Genomic DNA, 21139 nt, shown 5'->3' with positions numbered 1-21139 from the left:
TGTTGAGGCAGCGGTTGGTTGGGGACTCTGGTGACAGTATTATTTGTCAGAACCGTTCTCTGGGTCACAAGCATTTTTAATTAAAGTTGTCCTATCAATAGCTCGTATTCATTTCCTCTGGATCTCACAAATCAGTAGAGACTGGGAGTGATCCGCTTAGGTGAGGACATCTAGCCAGATGAGGTAAATGAAATTGAACTTGAGGGATTAAGGATACTCCTTTTTAAGATAAATGCATTGCCCTTCCAGAGAAGGTGGAATTTGTTTTAAATAAACATCTAGAAGGTATTTTTCTCCTGCAGTGGTGGTCCCTTTAGTTTTTTAATAAGTGGAGTTAATCATTCTTTGAAATTTACAGTCAAATGAAAGGACAAGAAAGATAGACATTGAAAACATTTGTCATAGAGCCAGAGTCTTGAGACTGTCCTTGGGGGTTACCGAAGGTATGGGATGTGATTCCTTGCTCTAGACATGGATGGTCTTTTAAATCCCATTACTTCTTTGGACTTTGAAAATTGCATTCCTGTGGAGACCCAGCTCATAAACCCCAAAATGGGTTTTAGATGAAAAAGGTGATCTCTTTGCCTATTCTGGAGCAACAAGAATGTGGGGAAAAGGTAAAATTAAGTCAGGTATAAGAGTAATTGCACTTGAAAACTGTGGTATCTGACTTTAGCAAGTTAGAATGTGAGGACGTCCATTTTATTCCTTTCAGGAAAAACACCTTTCAACTCTCCCACAGTTTGGTTATAAGGATGTTTTAAAGATCTCAAGTAGCTGCAGATTTTTTTCATGCATATCTTCATATTACACAGCTGCTGGTGTTAATGGTAGCCAGTGTTTCCAGGCATTTGGTTTATGACAGTTGCAGAGAATCTGTCTATATAAACACCAGTCTGGGTATCACTCCTGGTTGCCTTCCAAGAACCTTGTGCTTCTCCTTTTGTGACACTGTCACCGTATATCACAGTGTCTCCTTGCCTGAATCCCTCTCCGTTGTCTTTGTGGGCAGGATTGTCTGTCTCACCCACTCTTCTGTCTCCATTATATACTTGACATGTGGGAGGTGCTATTACTTATACCACTGGGAGATAGATGCCAAAGACATGGGGCTGAATAAAACAAAATACATCTATTTAAGGAGCTCAAAGACAAATGAACTAAGGAATACAACTCAATGTGAGCAGTGTAGTAAAGAGGTAAATACAGATGCTCTAGAGCTCAGGTGCCCTGGCGTTACTGAGGCCACGTCAGGCATCACAACGCTGTCCACGTGGCATTTTAGCCTACAGTTTCAAATTCCTTTCCCATCAAATCTCTTTAGTTAACTCCATATGAGAAAAAAAAAACTAACTTGGGTGTTCTTCCTTTTAATTTTTCTTAATCGTCTTCTGATATGGAGGTCAATGAACAATTTCTTAGAGGCAACCAGAAAAAAAAATACCCTGGCTAATCCTAAACTAGTTAATCAGTTCCTAAAAATCTTGAGTTTCTTGTGTTACCATTTGACCAGTGTTAGTGTTTGACACTAATGCCATCTGTTTTTAAATGTGCTCATGAAATACTACTCCTAGTAGTAGTAATAAGAGTAGAGACTGGGCTTCCCTGGTGGTGCAGTGGTTGAGAGTCCGCCTGCCGATGCAGGGGACACGGGTTCGTGCCCCGGTCTGGGAAGATCCCACATGCCGTGGAGCGGCTGGGCCCATGAGCCATGGCTGCTGAGCCTGCACGTCCAGAGCCTGTGCTCCGCAACGTGAGAGGCCGTAACAGTGAGAGGCCCGCGTACCGCAAAAAAAAAAAAAAAGAATAGAGGCTAACATGACAAAGTGCTGACTATTTGCTAGGCATTGTTTTCAGGGCTTCACCTGTTTTAATCCATTTAATCCTCAGAACAACCCTCTGAAATAGGTACTATTTTTATCCCTTTGTTACACTTGGGTACATAGAGGGGAAGTAAGGTCACAAGGACAGTAAATGGTGGGGTTGGGATTCCAATCCATGTAGCCAAGCACTGGCAGCCCAATTCTTCTTTTTAAAATTTTATTAAAGTATAGTTGATTTATAATGTTGTGTTAATTTCTGCTGTAGAGTTATACATATATATACATTCTTTTTTTATATATTCTTTTCCATTATGGTTTATCATAGAACATTGAGTATAGTTCTCTGTGCTCTACAGTAGGACCTTGTTGTTTATCCATCCTGTATACAATAGTTTGCCTCTGCTGATCCCAAACTCCCATTCCTTCCCTCCCCTACCCCCTACCCCTGCCTTGGCAGCCAAAAGTCTGTTCTCAATGTCTGTGAGTCTTTCTGTTTTGTAGTTTTGTTCATTTGTGTTGTATTTTAGATTCCACATACAAGTGATATCATATGGTATTTGTCCTTCTCTTTCTGACTTACTTCCCTTGGTATGATAATCTCTAGGTCCATCCATGTTGCTGTAAATGGCATTATTCCATTCTTTTTGAAGGCTGAGTAATATTCCATTATATATTATATATATATATATATATTATATATATATATATATATATACACACACACACTACATCTTCTTTATCCATTCATCTGTTGATGGGCATTTAGGTTGTTTTCATGTCTTGGCTATTGTAAATAGTGCTGCTATGAACATAGGGGTGCATGTATCTTTTTTTAAAAATAAAGTTATTTATTTTATTTATTTATTTTTGGCTGCATTTGGTCTTCGTTGCTGCACGCGGGCTTTCTCTAGCTGTGGCGAGCGGGGGCTACTCTTCGTTGCGGTGCACGGGCTTCTCATTCCTTCTCTTGCTGCAGAGCACGGGCTCTAGGCGTGCAGGTTTCAGTAGTTGTGGCACACGGGCTCAGTAGTTGTGGCTCGCGGGCTCTAGAGTGCAGGCTTAGTAGTTGTGGCTCACGGGCTCTAGAGTGCAGGCTTAGTAGTTGTGGCACACAGGCTTAGTTGCTCGGCGGCATGTGTGATCCTCCCAGACCAGGGCTTGAACCCACATCCCCTGCACTGGTAGATGGATTCTTAACCACTGCACCACCAGGGAAGCCCCAGCATGTATCTTTTTGAATTATAGTTTTGTCTGGATATATGCCCAGGAGTGGGATTGCTGGATCATATGGCAGCTCTGTTTTTAGTTTTATGAGGAACCTCCATACAGCAGCCCAATTCTTAATTACTATGCCATGCTTTCTATAGCAATTACAGAAAACATGTGCTGAATGAAAGCGTAAATGAATACATATGCAATGGTACTCTCTATTACTTCGATTGGAGTCTTAGGTAATTTGTGTCTTGCCCGTCTCCATTTAATACACACGCATGCACACTCACCAATTTGCTAGATCTACAGTGGGTGATACCTTCAGAAAGTTTTTCTTTTCTTCAGTAGATTGAAAGAAGACATTTTGAGATTTTTCCTTCATCTCTAATTTTCTTTTGAGTTTGACAGTTTGTTGAGCTTGGCAACTGGAAAACACACTTTTAGAAACATGGAAATCCATTTTTGCTAGACTATGGATTTGTAATTCAAATAAGAGGAATTTGCCAAATTCAAACCACACTTTGTTCCCTAAATGGTACTTAAATATGTGGATTTGAAGAGATGGCATTGGTCATTCCACAGGAGTCAAGTGTCTTCGCCTTTCTGAGTCAAATCAGATTTAGGCTTCTTGGCTTATTGCTAAGCACTCAGGGCATTTTTATTCAGAAGCTCAAGGTGTCAGGTCTGAGAAGAATGATGCTGTACATTCTCTTTTCATGTGTCTGGTTGAATGCTTAGTAGTAGTAACTTCTGATAAAATTATGGACGGTGTCCATGATCAGAGCACATGAAAGGAAAAGTTGCTTTGTGATTTATGCCAAACCATTGCCTTTCACCTGACCTTCATAGCCGTACTAGGAAACTAGGAAATGGTTTACTTGTGAGTAATTGTTAGAACCTGGGTGATTTCATTTCATTTGATTCATTAATTAGGTGTTACCTTATACATTGTAAAAGAAAGCGTGACATGACAATCTCAGATGGTTGTGGAAAATGTGCCTAAAAACGAATTCAGAATTATTGAAGTGTGTTAAAGTGGATTGTTAGAGTAGAAGAGCAAAACAACTAGAAAAAGATCCACTGAGGCTGTGGCAATTGATCTGGGCCTTGCCACAAAGGGAGGAGTTGGAGGTGTGCCTTTGAGGGGCCCTATATTCCTGTTGGAGGGAACAGCTCAGAGGTGGAAAGGGCGGGGTGATATGGGAAGTAACGAATGGTCTGGTGAACTACAGAAATATTTAGAGTAAAGAAAGGATAAGGCAAACCCCTCCCATAATCAACCTCAGCCTCCCCTCCCACTTCCTTCCCCAAAACCTCCCCAAATAAATCATACAATATAGGTAAGAGAGCTAGCTATGCAAATGCAGCTGTGTCAAATAGCCAGGCCTCCCTATCTCCCAGTGAGATTGCCACCTCGGAAGGCATTCCTATATGAATGGATCACACGTATTTTCGTCCAGAGAGTTACTGGGGTGGAGGGCATCCCATTCAAATATCCATTTTGAGGCTTTTTCCAACTGTAGGGCTAATCCTTCCAGATACTGCTTCTTAGTAAACGTCAGCTGGTTTGCACTGAAGGAGCTAAACACAAGTATGAGTCTTTGGTATGTGTGCAGTTGGCACTGACTTTAATTCAAAGTACATAGTGTTTGGACTTCCCTGGTGGTGCAGTGGTTGAGAGTCCGCCTGCCGATGCAGGGGACATGGGTTCGTGCCCCGGTCTGGGAAGATTCCACATGCCGCGGAGCAGCTGGGCCCGTGAGCCATGGCCACTGAGCCTGCACGTCCGGAGCCTGTGCTCCGCAACGGGAGAGGCCACAACAGTGAGAGGCCCACGTACCGCAAAAAAGAAAAAAAAAACAAAAACATAGTGTTTGATCTTGGCGCCTGTTGCATAACAGATGCTCAGTAAATTATTTTCTGCTCTTCCCACTTCCATTATTCAGTTTATTGTTGATTTTTTAAAAAAACTTTCTCATGTATTTTTCTTTGTTCTCTTTTAAAGGAGAGGTTTAAGGAAGCTGAGGAAATATACCAGGCTGGAATAAAGAACTGCCCAGATAGCTCAGACTTACACAACAACTATGGAGTTTTCCTAGTTGATACTGGTAAGCGAGATTAAAGAGAACCTGTTCTGTGGAGATGAGATAATATTATCTATCAAGCTAAATGGCAACCACGCCAATAATGCCTCAAAAGTAGAACTCACTGGGCTTGGCTGGAAGCTCACACCGTTGACAGTCACATTGTACTTTGGGGCTGTCATTTCTCTAAATCTTCAAGCTCAATTCAGTAAAATCTGCCGGTTCTTATAATCAGATTGCTAAGAAAATCTCCCCAGGTGGCAGGAAGTGGCCTTGATGATTTAATGAGCAACAGTCTCCTTTGAATAGCATTTATACAAGTTTATAAATCTATGATGATGAACTGTTCTCTACAATGATGCAGAACCTGCCTCTGAATCTATTTACTGGCAGATGGTAAATACTTTTCTACAGCCGATTAAAAAGTCTTAAATTGTTTCATTGTTCTTTATGTGATACATACTATAGAAAATGTACCATTATAATTGGTAGAGTACCCTTATAGGACAGGTGCTATATAAAATACACTTTGCCTTATTTAATGTAAAACTTTACTGGACAGGAATTCTGTTTTCTTTATGGTTTGTACCCCACATACTGTTGGCATGTTATGAATACTTGTAAAGAATGAAAAGATGCTTGAATTTAATACAAAAACACTGCTTTGTTCTCGTTGACTATTAGACTACCTGCCCTGCAATAAAATTCGATTTTAATTATTCTGTCCATATGAAATGCTCAAAAGGGTTTTTATTTTCTAGGATATTTGAAGCCCTTCTGTTTCTTAGGACATAAATTTACATTCTGATACACCTAGGAAACATCCCTCATTTTCACATGTAAAATTGTTTCTTAGTGCCACCTGCTGGTTCTTTGGCAACATAATAATAAATTAGGTATCAAAGATTAAAAACAAACAAAAAATTGAAGAGACCATCTGTTGGCCTGATCTAGCCCTCTTCCTTCTACTTCAACAACAAAATATCCCACCCCAACTCCTAGTCCCCCAAAATCTCACTGACCACCCTCTATATTTTCCTACCACTCCCACTGTATTCTGTTTTTATACTACTGAAATTCTCCCTATCATGACCTATACATAGACCTCTACGTACGTAGTCTTTTTTGGCACTTCCTAGTCAAACTTGCATTCAAAGAAGGTAGACTTGAGAAGATGTCTGTGTGGGTAATAAACATTCCATTGCCGTGTAGAGCTTCAGACTTGTCCACAATTCATTCACTTACATATAATTTCACTAGGAAGCTTCTTTGGGGAACCTTATCATACTAGAGAGACTTGATGGTAGTCCTGACCTTTATTCTCACTTCCCCTGGGATTTTTGTCAAGTGTCTTAATGTTTTTGCACTTTAGAGCCTGTATCTGTAAAGTGATAATATTTTTTTTAATATCTTTTAAATCCCAAGAGGCAACTAAGTGCTATCAAAAGGCAGCTAAATAGGATCAAAATACCTGCAAAAATCATGAGATCATTTAATTAGTGTTTTAAAATATACAATGCATTGCACAAATGCAAGGTGATATTATTTTTATTTTTAAAGTCCCATTCAATAAATACCCTCTAAACAAAGATGTATGATTTAAAAAGAGATTTGCAAAATACAGAAGATGCTGCTTCTTTAAAGCAGTGCCTCAATCACTAGGTTGTGGTATAGTAATTGTGACAGACCCTCAGAAATTACTTCAGGACAGTTTTCTTTCTATAACAGCCCATTCCACTTTTTGTATAATGAGAAGCAACAATATCTTACATAAATGCCAATCATTGATAATCTCAAAACATCATATTAACTAAGGCAGTGGCCAGAAACCAGTTTGACTAAAATAATACATTTAATAAAAGAAACAGGTTTTAGTTTTTACTGCTTTTTTACTACTAATTTCTTTGGAAGTGAAAATGAATAGTGAAATGGTCCAAAGTTAGGCAGTGGCAAGGAGAAGCCAAAATGTGAGCTCATTTACAAACTGAATAATTGTTGGTATGGCTGTAGGAAAAAAAGATCATCAGAAGAGAAATTAAAGAGGCCGTGTGTTTAGGGACTTCCCTGGTGGCACAGTGCTTAAGAATCAGCCTGCCAGTGCAGGGGACATGGGTTCAATCCCTGATCCAGGAAGATCCCACATGCCGTGGAGCGACTAAGTCCGTGCACCACAACTACTAAGCCTGTGCTCTAGAGCCCGTGAGCCACAACTACTGAGCCCGCGCTCCTAGAACCCGTGCTCCACAACCAGAAGCCACCGCAATGTGAAGCCCGTGCACCGCAACCAGGGAAAGCCCGCGTGCAGCAACAAAGACCCAATGCAGCCAAAAAAAAAAAAAAAAAGTCTGTGTGTTTTATAATTAAGGCATGTTCTGCTCTTACCAACCTACCACCTGTTGATTACAGGCTCTCCAGAGAAGGCAGTGACCCATTACCAACAGGCCATCAGACTTAGCCCGAGCCATCATGTAGCCATGGTGAACCTGGGGAGACTCTACAGGTCACTGGGAGACAACAGCGTGGCTGAAGAATGGTACAAACGGTAAAGTTCCTGTTTTTCACTTTATAAGTCATCCTAAGACCTCTGCAATTGGCCATCAAATTCTTAGTTATTTGGAACAGATGCTTTCAAAATACTAGCAAATTTTGCCAATGCAGGCAATACAGATTCTCCTCTCCAAAGAGAACAGTACAATAAATGGCACTTTGGGGATAAATGATATCCCACTTAATGACTTTTTTGCCTGCTGGTTAAAGCATAGTGCTAAACCAAGGTTGGAATTTAATTCCCATTTTAGTTAGTCCATTGTTTTCTGTTGGAGCTAAGGACTACAACCCAAACCACAAACAGCAATTTCGAAAATGGATCCAGATGAAAAACTGTGCATACATCAAAACAAGTCTATCACCATAAATGGGAAAGATCCTTGGGGCTCAGTTTGCGTATTGGTGGGTCACTAGAGACATGCTTATAGTCAGAGGCTGGCACTGTGATCTTTTTTTAACATTCTTCTTGATATAAAAACAACAACCATGTGGGAGCAGAGTCTCAAACCGGGTACAGTGGTCCCTAAATCTAAGTTTCAACCTTTGGAGATGTACCTGTTAGAAGAAAATTGTCCATTTGTTTTCTCAAAATTCAGTGCCTTGCAGGTGACACGCAAAGCTGAGATATTATCACCGTTGGGAGCTCTATATTACAACACTGGCAGATATGAAGAGGCTTTGCAGATTTACCGGGAAGCTGCATCCCTTCAGCCTTCCCAAAGGGAACTCCGCCTGGCACTGGTGAGCAGATGGACAAAAGAAAGGAAATGGAGTAGGAAATACACTCATGGCATGCAATACAGGGAGCTGTAGTCAGTATGCCTCAAAATGGGAACTAGAACACTATACTATATCCATTTAATGAATATTCATATAACCAATGTTAGAGCCATTCACCAAACACATGGACCCTAAAAACGCTATTAAGTTTTTGTTTTGAAATAATTTCAAACTTACAAAAATTTGCAAGAATTTTAAATAACTCCCATATACTCTTTCACCCAGATTGATGAATTTTTAGCACTTTGATGCATTTGTTTATCATCCTCTCATGTATGTATGTATGTGTATATGTACACATATGTATGTGCATATTTAGGTATGTGTATGTGCATGTACATACTATTAATACATGATATTTTGTCTTGAGCCATCTGAGAATTAGAGATCTCATACCCTTTATTTCTAAATACTTCAGCAAATAGTTCCTAAGAACAAGGACATTGTCTAACCTAACCACAGTACAACTATCAAATTCAGGAAAATTAATATCAACAATATTTTTTATTTCAATTTTTGGATCATTACTCTTCCTTTCCCTTAGATTTTCAGTAAAACAAACTTGTTATCTTGTTATAAACACAGTGTTCTGTTGAAACCATAGGAAAAAATTTCTCTTGACATAGTCAACTTTTTTAAAAAGGCACAAGTCACTGAATGGCTTTGATGTTCCTGCCATTCACACACAAATGCATGCACATGCCTAAATAAAGAAACAAACAACATAAACTCTGGTAAGTCAGCCTTCTCTGTGAGTCACAAAGCGATTCTGAGCACTTTTGTGGGAAGTGTTTCCTGAATGCTTTATTTGATAAAGAGTGCTTTATTTGATAAGGTGATAGCCAAGTACCTTCTAAGCCAAAGTCACTGTGGTTTCGCAGGCTCAGGTTTTGGCCGTGATGGGTCAGACAAAAGAAGCTGAAAAGATGACCAATCACATTGTGTCAGAGGAGACTGGGTGCCTTGAATGCTATCGCCTGTTGTCTGCTATCCACAGCAAGCAGGAGCAGCACGACAAGGTAGAGAGGACACTGCTTGGAGTCGTTTGGGTTCACAGGTAGAAAATGGGGTGCACCTGAATGACCCTCCAGCCCACACGCTCACAAGGCCGAGCAGTCTTGAACATCGTCAGTTGGCAGAGCGTATCTTCTGGGCACTTTTCAGATACCTGCTTGATTCCTAAGATGTCCCCTCGAGACGCTGTTTTCTCGGTTCATCCTTGGTCTGAAGATTTTATGTGGTATTATCTCAGTTTGTTTTCAGCTAACTCGATAATGATAAACACTGACATTTGTATGCTTTATCATTTTCCATGTTCCCTCAAAGATATTTTATAGACTCTTTATAACAACCCTTTAAGGCAGGTCAGTGGCCCTGTGTTGCAACTGTACTGTTTATCTCCATTTTAAAAGTCACATGACCAGTAAATACATGAATTGATTCAACAAAATATTTATTGAATGCCTGCTATATGCCAGACACTGTGGTGGGCAGTGGGAATAAAGTGGTGTGAGAAAAAAAAAAAAAAAAAAAAAACATTGCCCTTGTCCTTGTGGAGTTTACAGTCAAAGAGGAGACAGAGATTGAGCAAGTAATCACAAAACCAGTGTGGAATTATAGCTGTGCCCAGTGATGTCGTGGAGAGCAGCATGGTCCCTAATGGGCATATAATCAGGGGACCCAAGTGGTCTGGGTGGTTAGGTTCCCTGCAGAGTGATGTGAAGTTGAGGGCTGAGTGATGAATAGGAGTTATTAAGCAAAAAGGGGCAGTGAATAGCGTTCCAGGCAAGAAAAAGCACACGCAGATGCCCTGTGTCAACAGTAAGTGGCCTGTCTGAGGAATGGGCGTGAGGGAGCAGGGCGCCTGTGAGATGTAGCCACCAAGGTTGCTGGGGACTCAACCCCAAGGCTTGGGACCAGGGCAAGGGTTTTGTTCCTTTTCCTGGAAGAAGCTTTGGGGTCTTAAGGAAAAGAGCAACATATCAGATTTGTGCTTTGAAGGGCTCTCTGGCTGCAGAGGGTGGGCCAGTGGGTGCTGGGGGCAGAGTGAGCACCAGGGCCCTAAAAGGAGGCTGTTGGAGTGCTCCAGATGGACACATGGCCAGGGCAACACAACTGACCTCAGATCTTGTTTTCTTTCAATGGGATCACACGGCCTTCCTGAAAAGTGATCGGGGACATTTCATTGTCACTAATGTAAATAGGAAACCTGGAGTATAGGGAAATTATTTTGTCAGGGCTATTTTATTCCTTGATGAGAACATCAGAGAAAATGAAAAATGTGTTCTGATTGTCACTCACCACACTAGCTAATACATAGGAAACAAAAAGTATAGATGTTATCGTTTAACTTAGTTTTTCTGTATCTAACCTACATTTATTGTGTCTTAATTTCTAAATTGTACAGGCACTTGATGCTATAGACAAGGCTCTGAAGCTGAAACCAAAGGACCCAAAAGTTGTATCTGAACTTTTTTTCACAAAAGGAAATCAACTAAGAGAGCAGAACCTTCTTGACAAAGCTTTTGAGGTATAAAGACTTAATAAAATTGTTATTAAATTCATGGATTAAAATTAATACTCCCTCAATCTTTAATGAAGCATATACATTAAAAGCTAAGATCGTTGCCATGTTTTGTGGAGTGAATTTTCTGATTAATTGACATAATAAGTTTAATTTTTTATAATTGAGCCTCTGGTTTTTGGCTATTAGGAGTTCGACAATACCTCTGCATTATTTTCTGAATTATCACTTTGAACCTGATGTTTAAAGCATTCTGCATTTTGCCCTCAAACCAGCTTCCCTCTCTCTCTCTCTCCCCTCGTTCGCTCTTTTTCTCTCTGTTTGCCTTCAGTAACTCTCTATTTCAGCTGGACTAGTGCCTGAAGAGCTTTGGTGTTCCACACATCCTGTAACATTGTGCCCACACCACCCCAACCCCCTGCAGATTCCCACTCATCTACCAACACAGGCCTGTGTCCTCCCTCAGGAAGCCCTCCAGACCATCCTTTCTCCCAGTGACCTTGTTTCCTCTGAACTCCTAAAACAATACCTCTACCAGTCATTTGAAAGTGTCTTTTTTTTTTATACAGAAGGTTCTTATTAGTCATCAATTTTATACACATCAGTGTATACATGTCAATCCCAATCACCCAATTCATCACACCAGCACTCCCAGCCTCCCGCTGCTTTCCCCCCTTGGTGTCCATACGTTTGCTCTCTATGTTTGTGTCTCAATTTCTGCCCTACAAACCGGTTCATCTGTACCATTTTTCTAGGTTCCACATATATGCATTAATATAGGATATTTGTTTTTCTCTTTCTGCCTTACTTCACTCTGTATGACAGTCTCTAGATCCATCCACGTCTCAACAAATGACCCAATTTCATTCCTTTTTATGGCTAATATTCCATTGTATATATGTACCACATCTTCTTTATCCATTTGAAAGTCGATAGGCATTTAGGTTGCTTCCATGACCTGGCTATTGTAAATAGTGCTGCAATGAATATTGGGGTGCATGTGTCTTTTTGAATTATGGTTTTCTCTGGGTATATGCCCACAGTGGGATTGCTGGATCATATGGTAATTCTATTTTTAGTTTTTTAAGGAACCTCCATACTGTTCTCCATAGTAGCTGTATCAATTTACATTCCCACCAACAGTGCAAGACGGTACCCTTTTCTCCACACCCTCTCCAGCATTTGTTGTTTGTAGATTTTCTGATGATGCCCATTCTAACTGGTGTGAGGTGATACCTCATTGTAGTTTTGATTTGCATTTCTCTAATAATTAGTGATGTAGAGCAGCTTTTCATATGCTTCTTGGCCATCTGTATGTCTTCTTTGGAGAAATGTCTATTTAGATCTTTTACCCATTTTTGGATTGGTTGTTTGTTTTTTTTAATATTGAGCTGTATGAGCTGTTTATATATGTTGGAGATTAATCCTTTGTCTGTTCATTTGCTTGCAAATGTTTTCTCCCATTCTGAGGTTGTCTTTTCGTCTTGTTTATGGTTTCTTTGCTGTGCCAAAGCTTTAAAGTTTCATTATGTCCCATTTGTTTATTTTTCTTTTTATTTCCATTACTCTAGGAGGTGGATCAAAAAAGATCTTGCTGTGATTTATGTCAAAGAGTGTTCTTCCTATGTTTTCCTCTAAGAGTTTTAGAGTGTCCGGTCTTTTAGGTATCTCATCCATTTTGAGTTTATTTTTGTATATGGTGTTAAGGAGTGTTCTAATTTCATTCTTTTACTTGTAGCTGTCCAATTGTCCCAGCACCACTCATTGAAGAGACTGTCTTTTCTCCATTGTATATCCTTGCCTCCTCAGTCATAGATTAGTTGACCATAGGTGCGTGGGTTTACCTCTGGGCTTTCTGTCTTGTTCCATTGATCTGTGTTTCTGTTTTTGTGCCAGTACCATATTGTCTTCATTACTGTAGCTTTGTAGTATAGTCTGAAGTCACAAAGTCTGATTCTCCAGCTGTTTTTTTTTCCTCAAGACTGCTTTGGGATCTTTTGTGCCTCATTACAAATTTTAAGATTTTTTTGTCTAGTTCCATAAAAAATGCCATTGGTAATATGATTGAGATTGCATTGAATCTGTAGACTGCTTTGGGTACTAGAGTCATTTTCACAATATTGATTCTTCCAATCCAAGAACATGGTATATCTCTCCATCTGTCGGTATCATCTTTAATTTCTTTCATCAGTGTCTTATAGTTTTCTGCATACAGGTCTTTTGTCTCCCTAGGTAGGTTTATTCCTAGGTATTTTATTCTTTTTGTTGCAATGGTAAATGGGAGTGTTTCCTTAATTTCTCTTTCAGATTTTTCATCATTAGTGTATAGGAATGTAAGGGATTTCTGTGCATGAATTTTGTATCCTGCAACTTTACCAGATTCATTGATGAGCTCTAGTAGTTTTCTGGTGGCATCTTTAGGGTTCTCTATGTATAGTATCATGTCATCTGCAAACAGTGACATTTTACTTCTTCTTTTCCAGTTTGTATTCCTTTTATTTCTTTTTCTTCTCTGATTGCTGTGGCTAGGACTTCCAAAATTATGTTGAATAATAGTGGTGAGAGTGGGAAACCTTGTCTTGTTCCTGATCTTAGAGGAAATGCTTTCAGTTTTTCACAATTGAGAATGATGTTTGCTGTGGGTTTGTCGTATATGGCCTTTATTATGTTGAGGTAGGTTCCCTCTATGCCCACTTTCTAGAGAGTATTTATCATAAATGGGTGTTGAATTTTGTCAAAAGCTTTTTCTGCATCTATTGAGATGGTCATATGGTTTTTATTCTTCAGTTTGTTAATATGGTGTATCACATTGATTAGTTTGCATATATTGAAGAATCCTTGCATCCCTGAGATAAATTCCACTTGATCATGGTATATGATCCTTTTAATGTGTTGTTGGCTTCTGTTTGCTAGTATTTTGTTGAGGATTTTCGTATCTCTGTTCATCAGTGATATTGGTCTGTAATTTTCCTTTTTTGTAGTATCTTTGTCTGGTTTTGGTATCAGGGTGACGGTGGCCTCATAGAATGAGTTTGGGAGTTTTCCTTCTTCTGCAGTTTTTTGGAAGAGATTGAGAAGGATGGGTGTTAACTCTTCTCTAAATGTTTGATAGAATTCACCTGTGAAGCCATCTGGTCCTGGACTTTTGTTTGTTGGAAGATTTTTAATCACAGTTTCAATTTCATTACTTGTGATTGGTCTGTTCATATTTCTATTTCTTCCTAGTTCAGTCTTGGAAGGTTATACATTTCTAAGAATTTGTCCATTTCTTCCAGATTGTCCATTTTATTGGCATAGAGTTGCTTTTAGCAGTCTCTTAGGATGCTTTGTATTTCTGCGGTGTCTGTTGTAACTTCTCCTTTTTCATTTCTAATTTTATTGATTTGAGTGCTCTCCCTCTTTTTCTTGATGAGTCTGGCTAATGCTTTATCAGTTTTGTTTATCTTCTCAAAGAACCAGCTTTTAGTTTTGATCTTTGCTATTGTTTTATTTGTTTCTATTTCATTTATTTCTTCTCTGATCTTTATGATTTCTTTCCTTCTGCTAACTTTGGGTTTTGTTTGTTCTTCTTTCTCTAGTTCCTTTAGGTGTAAGGTTAGATTGTTTATTTGAGATTTTTCTTGTTTCTTGAGGTAAGCTTGTATAGCTATAAGCTTCCCTCTTAGAACTGCTTTTGCTGAATCCCATAGGTTTTGGATTGTCGTGTTTTCATTGTCATTTGTCTCTAGGTATTTTTTGGTTTCCTCTTTGATTTCTTCAGTGATCTCTTGGTTATTTAGTAGCGTATTGTTTAGCCTCCATGTGTTTATGTTTTTTACATTTTTCTCCCTGTAATTCATTTCTAATCTCATAGCATTGTGGTCAGAAATGATGCTTGATATGATTTCAATTTTCTTAAATGTACTGAGGCTTGATTTATGACACAGGATGTGATCTATCCTGGAGAATGTTCCATGCGCACTTGAGAAGTGTAATCTGCTGTTTTGGGATGGAATGTCCTATAAATATCAATTAAATCTACCTGGTCTATTGTGTCATTTAAAGCTTCTGTTTCCTTATTTATTTTCATTTTGGATGATCTGTCCATCGGTGTCAGTGAGGTGTTAAAGTCCCCCACTATTATTGTGTTACTGTTGATTTCCTCTTTTATAGCTGTTAGCAGTTGCCTTATGTATTGATGTGCTCCTATGTTGGGTGCATATATATTTATAATTGTTATATCTTCTTCTCGGATTGATCCCTCGATCATTATGTAGTGTCCTTCCTTGTCTCTTGTAACAGTGTTTATTTTAAAGTTTATTTTATCTGTTATGAGTATTGCTACTCCAGCTTTCTTTTGATTTCCATCTGCATGGAATATCTTTTTCCATCCCCTCACTTTCAGTCTGTATGTGTCCCTAGGTCTGAAGTTGGTCTCTTATAGACAGCATATATATGGGTCTTGTTTTTTGTTTGTTTGTTTGTTTTGGTTTTTTGCGGTACATGGACCTTTCACTGCTGTGGCCTCTCCTGCTGCGGAGCACAGGCTCTGGACACACAGGCTCAGTGGCCATGGCTCACGGGCCCAGCCACTCCGCGGCATGTGGGATCCTCCTGGACCGGGGCACGAACCCATGTCCCCTGCATCGGCAGGCAGACTCTCAACCACTGTGCCACCAGGGAAGCCCCATGGGTCTTGTTATCCATTCAGCGAGCCTGTGTCTTTTGGTTGGAGCATTTAATCCATTCACGTTTAAGGTAATTATCGATATGTATGTTCCTATTACCATTTTCTTAATTATTATGGGTTTGTTTTTGTAGGTCCCTTTCTTCTCTTGTGTTTCCCACTTAGAGAAGTTCCTTTAGCATTTGTTGTAAAGCTGGTTTGGTGGTGCTGAATTCTCTTAGTTTTTGCTTGTCTGTAAAGCTTTTGATTTCTCCATCGAATCTGAATGAGATCCTGCCAGGTAGAGTAATATTGATTGTAGGTTCTTCCCTTTCATGACTTGAAATATATTGTGCCCCTCCCTTCTGGCTTGTGGAGTTTCTGCTGAGAAATCAGCTGTTAACCTTATGGGAGTTCCCTTGTTTGTTATTTGTCATTTTTCCCTTGCTTCTTTCAATAATTTTTCTTTGTCTTTAATTTTTGCCAATTTGATTACTATGTGTCTCGGCGTTTTTCTCCTTGGGTTTATCCTGTATGGGACTCTCTGCACTTCCTGGACTTTGGTGGCTATTTCCTTTCCCATGTTAGGGAAGTTTTCGACTATAATCTCTTCAAATATTTTCTCGGGTCCGTTCTCTCTCGCTTCTCCTTCTGGGACCCCTATAATGCGAATGTTGTTGTTTTCAATGTTGTCCCAGAGGTCTCTTAGGCTGTCTTCATTTCTTTTCATTCTTTTTTCTTTATTCTGTTCCGCAGCAGTGAATTCCACCATTCTGTCTTCCAGGTCACTTATCCGTTCTTCTGCCTCAGTTATTCTGCTATTGATTCCTTCTAGTGTATTTTTTTATTTCAGTTATTATATTGTTCATCTCTGTTTGTTTGTTCTTTAATTCTTCTAGTTCTTTGTTAAACATTTCTTGCATCTTCTCGATCTTTGCCTCCATTCTTTTCCCAAGGTCCTGGATCATCTTCACTATCATTATTCTGAATTCTTTTTCTGGAAGGTTGCCTATCATCACTTCATTTAGTTTTTTTCTGGGGTTTTATCTTGTTCCTTCATCTGGTACATAGCCCTCTGCCTTTTCATCTTGTCTGTCTTTCTGTGCATGTGGTTTTTGTTCCACAGGCTGCAGGATTGTAGTTCTTCGTGCTTCAGCTGAGCCTTTAGTTTTATTTAAGGTGACCACTCTTAAAATCATGACTCAGTGGTGAGCATGCCCTTTGATGCAAAACAACAGGCAAAATATTAAAAATATACCTCACAGCTCTGACATTTAATGGGATACATGTTATTCAGACCAAAAAAAAGTATTTGAGAAATAAGTAACTCTCTTCAAACATTTGAAGACCTTTTATAAGGCAGAAGAAAACGAAAGGCTTTCTAACGATTAAAATTATCCCCTGGTAAAATATATGTCCTTAAAGAGATACTGAACACCAGTCTCTGCAAGAATTTAAGCATGGGCTGAATAATCATATCAGATTTTGTCAGAGATATAAGGTGTTTCAGAAACTACTCTAAGATTCTGTGATTATAAAAAAAATTTTCTTACAAACTCCATTTATAGTGAAAAAGGCCAAAGAGCACCATTTTCTTGCAGATCGAGGCCAGTGGGAAGTGATGCACTGTAATAGAAATCACCTGGACTCCTGGCAGGCGCCTTCAGCCTTTTTAAGTCCAGAGGTTAGTTCTGCAAGGAAATTACACATTTCAGTTTCCTCCACTTTAGAATCATCATCAACTTAGAAAAATAATAGAAATAAAGGGGACATCTGTGAACTGGATGACTGGTCATTTTATTAAGCATTTTGATTTCCACATATGAAGAAAATGGTTTCCACAATCTGTAGTGTTAAAGATGGGTTCTCGTTTCCCAGCCTGAAGATATTTCTTATGTATTTAGAGCTATAAACTGGCCGTGGAATTAAATCCAGATCAAGCACAGGCCTGGATGAACATGGGTGGAATCCAGCACATCAAGGTAAGAAAATAATTCACTTCCATGTGAACCAGGTTTTCCCTTTGTATTTTCTCTTTCTTCTCTTTTAAAAGATTGAGAAACTATTGTTAATTTCCTCTTTGAATTAATTGAATACTGAAAACATAGGTGTTCAAAAATGTAATTAGACAGTTTTATGTTCACTTTGTATTATCTCAATATTGAATATCATGAATCCATTTAAAAAATAAATATATAAATTAGATTTCATGATTTTGTTTATCATAAAGAAAATCATATGTACTTAAATATCATCACAGAGCAGAGAAAATCTGCTATATGAAGTAAAATTCTGTTGGCGCTACGCTGATGTAGCTTATTTTCCTGTGGCTTAACTCATTGTCAAGATAAAGTATTACTATTTCCTATACTTAATGTATCTTTTATTCCCTAACCTACTGAAGAACAAGGCTGTTTGTTTGTTCTCAAAAGAAAAAGCTACCTTTGAGTGAATAATTAAAAATTACCCTTGGAGGACTATTGTCTATAATGAAATCAAAGATTCACTGGCATTCATTCATTCATCCAATTCATTTGACAAGCATTTATAGAGAATATCCTATGTGCCAGGTACTCTTCTAGGTACCAACAATACAGCAATTAACACATAAGACAAAAATTTCTATCGTCAGGCTTCCCTGGTGGTGCAGTGGTTGAGAGTCCGCCTGCCGATGCAGGGGACACGGGTTCGTGCCCCGGTCTGGGAAGATCCCACATGCCGCGGAGCAGCTGGGCCCATGAGCCATGGCCACTGAGCCTGTGCGTCCGGAGCCTGTGCTCCGTAATGGGAGAGGGCACAACAGTGAGAGGCCTGGGTATTGCCAAAAAAAAAAAAAAGTGAAAAAAATTTCTATCGTCATGGAGCTAACATTCTAGTTAGGGGGAAATAGGCAATAAGTAAATAAACACATACATACATACATACATACATACATACATACATACATAGAATATATCAGATGGTTATAAGTGCTATGGAGAATAAAAGAATGAAAGAAGATATGGAGTGCTGGGGGTAAGAACTGAAATTTTAAACTGAGGTGGTTAGGGAAGGCCTCAGTTAAAAAGTGATGTCTGAGTAGAGATCTGAAGGGAGCAAGCCACTTGGCAAAATAGGGAAAGTGCATGTGCAAAGGCCCTGAGGTGTGAGTGTGCCAGTGTATTTGAAGACTAGGGAGAAGGCAAGTGAGAGGAAATGATAGAAGCTGGGTCAGAGAGGTCACAGGGCCAGATGATGCAGGGCCTTGAAAGGAATTGTAAAGTCTTCAGCTTTCATGCCAAGCAAGTTGGGGTCCTTGGAGGACTTTGAGCAGAGAAATGCCATGGTCTGACATGTTTTGAAAGGATCACTCTTGTTTAGCTAACTTATTTTCAAGCTTCTATCAGTCTTTACCCTGACAAAATAGCAAGATAGTGATTAGAATTTAAACAAAGGCTAAATAGGGTTTACGATTAAGTGGGAACTGCTCACTCTGAGAATCACAGTAAAACAAAAAGGTGATCCATGACTATACAGATGGGAGGGGATAATGGGATAGTTACTCTGCAACTATTAGCCTTGATCTAATAGAGGAACATTGATGGCGAATCCAGTCATGACATCTATCAGAGCCCAATAAACCAAGCTCTGATCTTAATGACATTCTAGGGTGTCCAGCAGTATCTAGTTGGGAAACATAGAATGAACTTACTTTTAAAAACAGTAATGTAATAATTTTAAATATTTAAATAATATATTAAATAGTTGCACTTTCAGGTAATACACTTAATATGTTTTTAGATGGAGTGCACCTGCATTTAAAGAAATGGGTTCAATTGTTAATTAGATAAAGTACAATAAATGCACTCAAGAGTGTTCATTAAGTCTGGAAATAAAGAGAAAATAGTACATTTATTGAACTCTTTCAGATTAACAAGTGAACCCATTGCTTTAAATTTAGAGGTGCTTCCCCTGCAAAGGTATCTGGAGATTGAAGAAGGATCTACTGAGTGTATTATTTCAAAATATAACAAACACACTGATTAAAAATTAGTTTATCTTTTTTCATCTTGTGGCCATAATGTATTAGGTTGAACAATATAAAATTGCCATGTTTGTAATTTTAAAATGTTTAATTTTAAATGTAAATTCATATGATGCAATCCAATACAAATATATGATGCAATCCAATACAAATATATAGACCATAGATGCAATCCAATACAAATATACAAATATATATGGATGTAGTCATTTTGATGTCACCGTTAGGGTGCAGGATTATCATTATGACGCCTTCAAGAACAACCATTAACTTTCTGTGACCTTTGCATTGCCAGGAAGTGCATGCATCAAGCAGTGTTATCCTATTCCTGGGCCGCACTGAGCCTGAGCCTGGGTGAAGCTTAGGAAGGACTGAGGGCTGTGCAAGGCTGAGAGTTAGAATAAGGCTTTGCAAGGAGATGACACAAAGAGAGAGAAAAAGAGACTTGACTCTTGCTCATACTACTTGGAAATAAAAGATGATATTTTTCATGAAGTTTTATGTAAAATGAAATGGATGGACCAAAAAAGTTACAGTACATTCTTTTTTTTTTTTTTTTTTTTTTGCGGTACGCGGGCCTCTCACTGTTGTGGCCTCTCCCGTTGCAGAGCACCGGCTCCGGACGCGCAGTCTCAGCGGCCATGGCTCACGGGCCCAGCCACTCCGCGGCATGTGGGATCTTCCCAGACCGGGGCACAAACCCGTGTCCCCTGCATTGGCAGGCGGACTCTCAACCACTGCGCCACCAGGGAAACCCCTACAATACATTCTTTATAATCAAAGAGTTGCATCACCTGGGCCATATCACAAAGTACTATTTTCAATCCTGCCTTATGACATTAATGCATTTTCTAGAATGGAACTGGCCAATAGAACTTTCTGAGATGACGGAAATGTTCTATGTCTGTACTGTCCAAGGTAGTAGCCACTATCCCCACATGGCTAATGAGCACTTGAAATGTGCCACTGAGCAACTGAATTCTTAATTCATCATAATTAACTTACACTTAAATAGCCGCATATGACTAGTGGCTATCATAGTAACTAGCACATTTCTAGAAATTGGATAATTCAAATTCCCTATCTAGCATCTGGAAATCAAGGACGTTGAATTAAGGGCTATAACTTGTTTTAAAAATTAAGGCTTCCAGGGCTTCCCTGGTGGCGCAGTGTTGAGAATCCACCTGCCAATGCAGGGGACACAGTTTCGATCCCTGGTCCGGGGAGATCACAGATGCTGTGGAACAACTAAGCCCATGCACCACAACTACTGAGCCTGTGCTCTAGAGCCTGTGAGCCACAACAACTGAAGCCCACGTGCCTAGAGCCTGTGCTCCACAACGAGAGAAGCCACTGCAATGAGAAGTCCGCGCACCGCAACGAAGAGTAGCCCCCACTGGCCGCAACTAGAGAAAGCCCACGCGCAGCAAGGAAGACCCAACACAGCCAAAAATAGACAAATAAAATAAATAAATTTATTTTTTAAAAATTAAGGCTTCC

The 21139-nt window shown here is 39.3% G+C and overlaps 1 protein-coding gene across 8 annotated transcripts in view; it reads left to right on the top strand.

The window, feature by feature from the left end:
• TMTC1 (transmembrane O-mannosyltransferase targeting cadherins 1) overlaps positions 1 to 21139 on the top strand; it is a 264804-nt gene that overhangs the window by 236093 nt on the left and 7572 nt on the right. For 6 of the 8 annotated variants that reach the window (XM_067696054.1, XM_067696052.1, XM_067696055.1 and 3 more), the window contains 6 exons: positions 5041 to 5143; positions 7526 to 7661; positions 8263 to 8407; positions 9328 to 9465; positions 10854 to 10976; positions 17520 to 17597. In XM_067696054.1, the coding sequence (XP_067552155.1) occupies positions 5041 to 5143; positions 7526 to 7661; positions 8263 to 8407; positions 9328 to 9465; positions 10854 to 10976; positions 17520 to 17597 (723 nt within the window). Of the gene's footprint in view, positions 1 to 5040; positions 5144 to 7525; positions 7662 to 8262; positions 8408 to 9327; positions 9466 to 10853; positions 10977 to 17493; positions 17598 to 21139 lie in introns of all 8 variants that reach the window. The other 2 variants (XR_010932307.1, XM_067696053.1) reach the window with 2 other exon arrangements.

The sequence above is a fragment of the Pseudorca crassidens genome, chromosome 11 (genome assembly GCF_039906515.1).
Source record: "Pseudorca crassidens isolate mPseCra1 chromosome 11, mPseCra1.hap1, whole genome shotgun sequence".
Classification (NCBI taxonomy): Eukaryota; Metazoa; Chordata; class Mammalia; order Artiodactyla; family Delphinidae; genus Pseudorca; species Pseudorca crassidens.
Note: the sequence above shows the minus strand (reverse complement) of the source record. Positions and strands in the feature narration are given on the sequence as shown.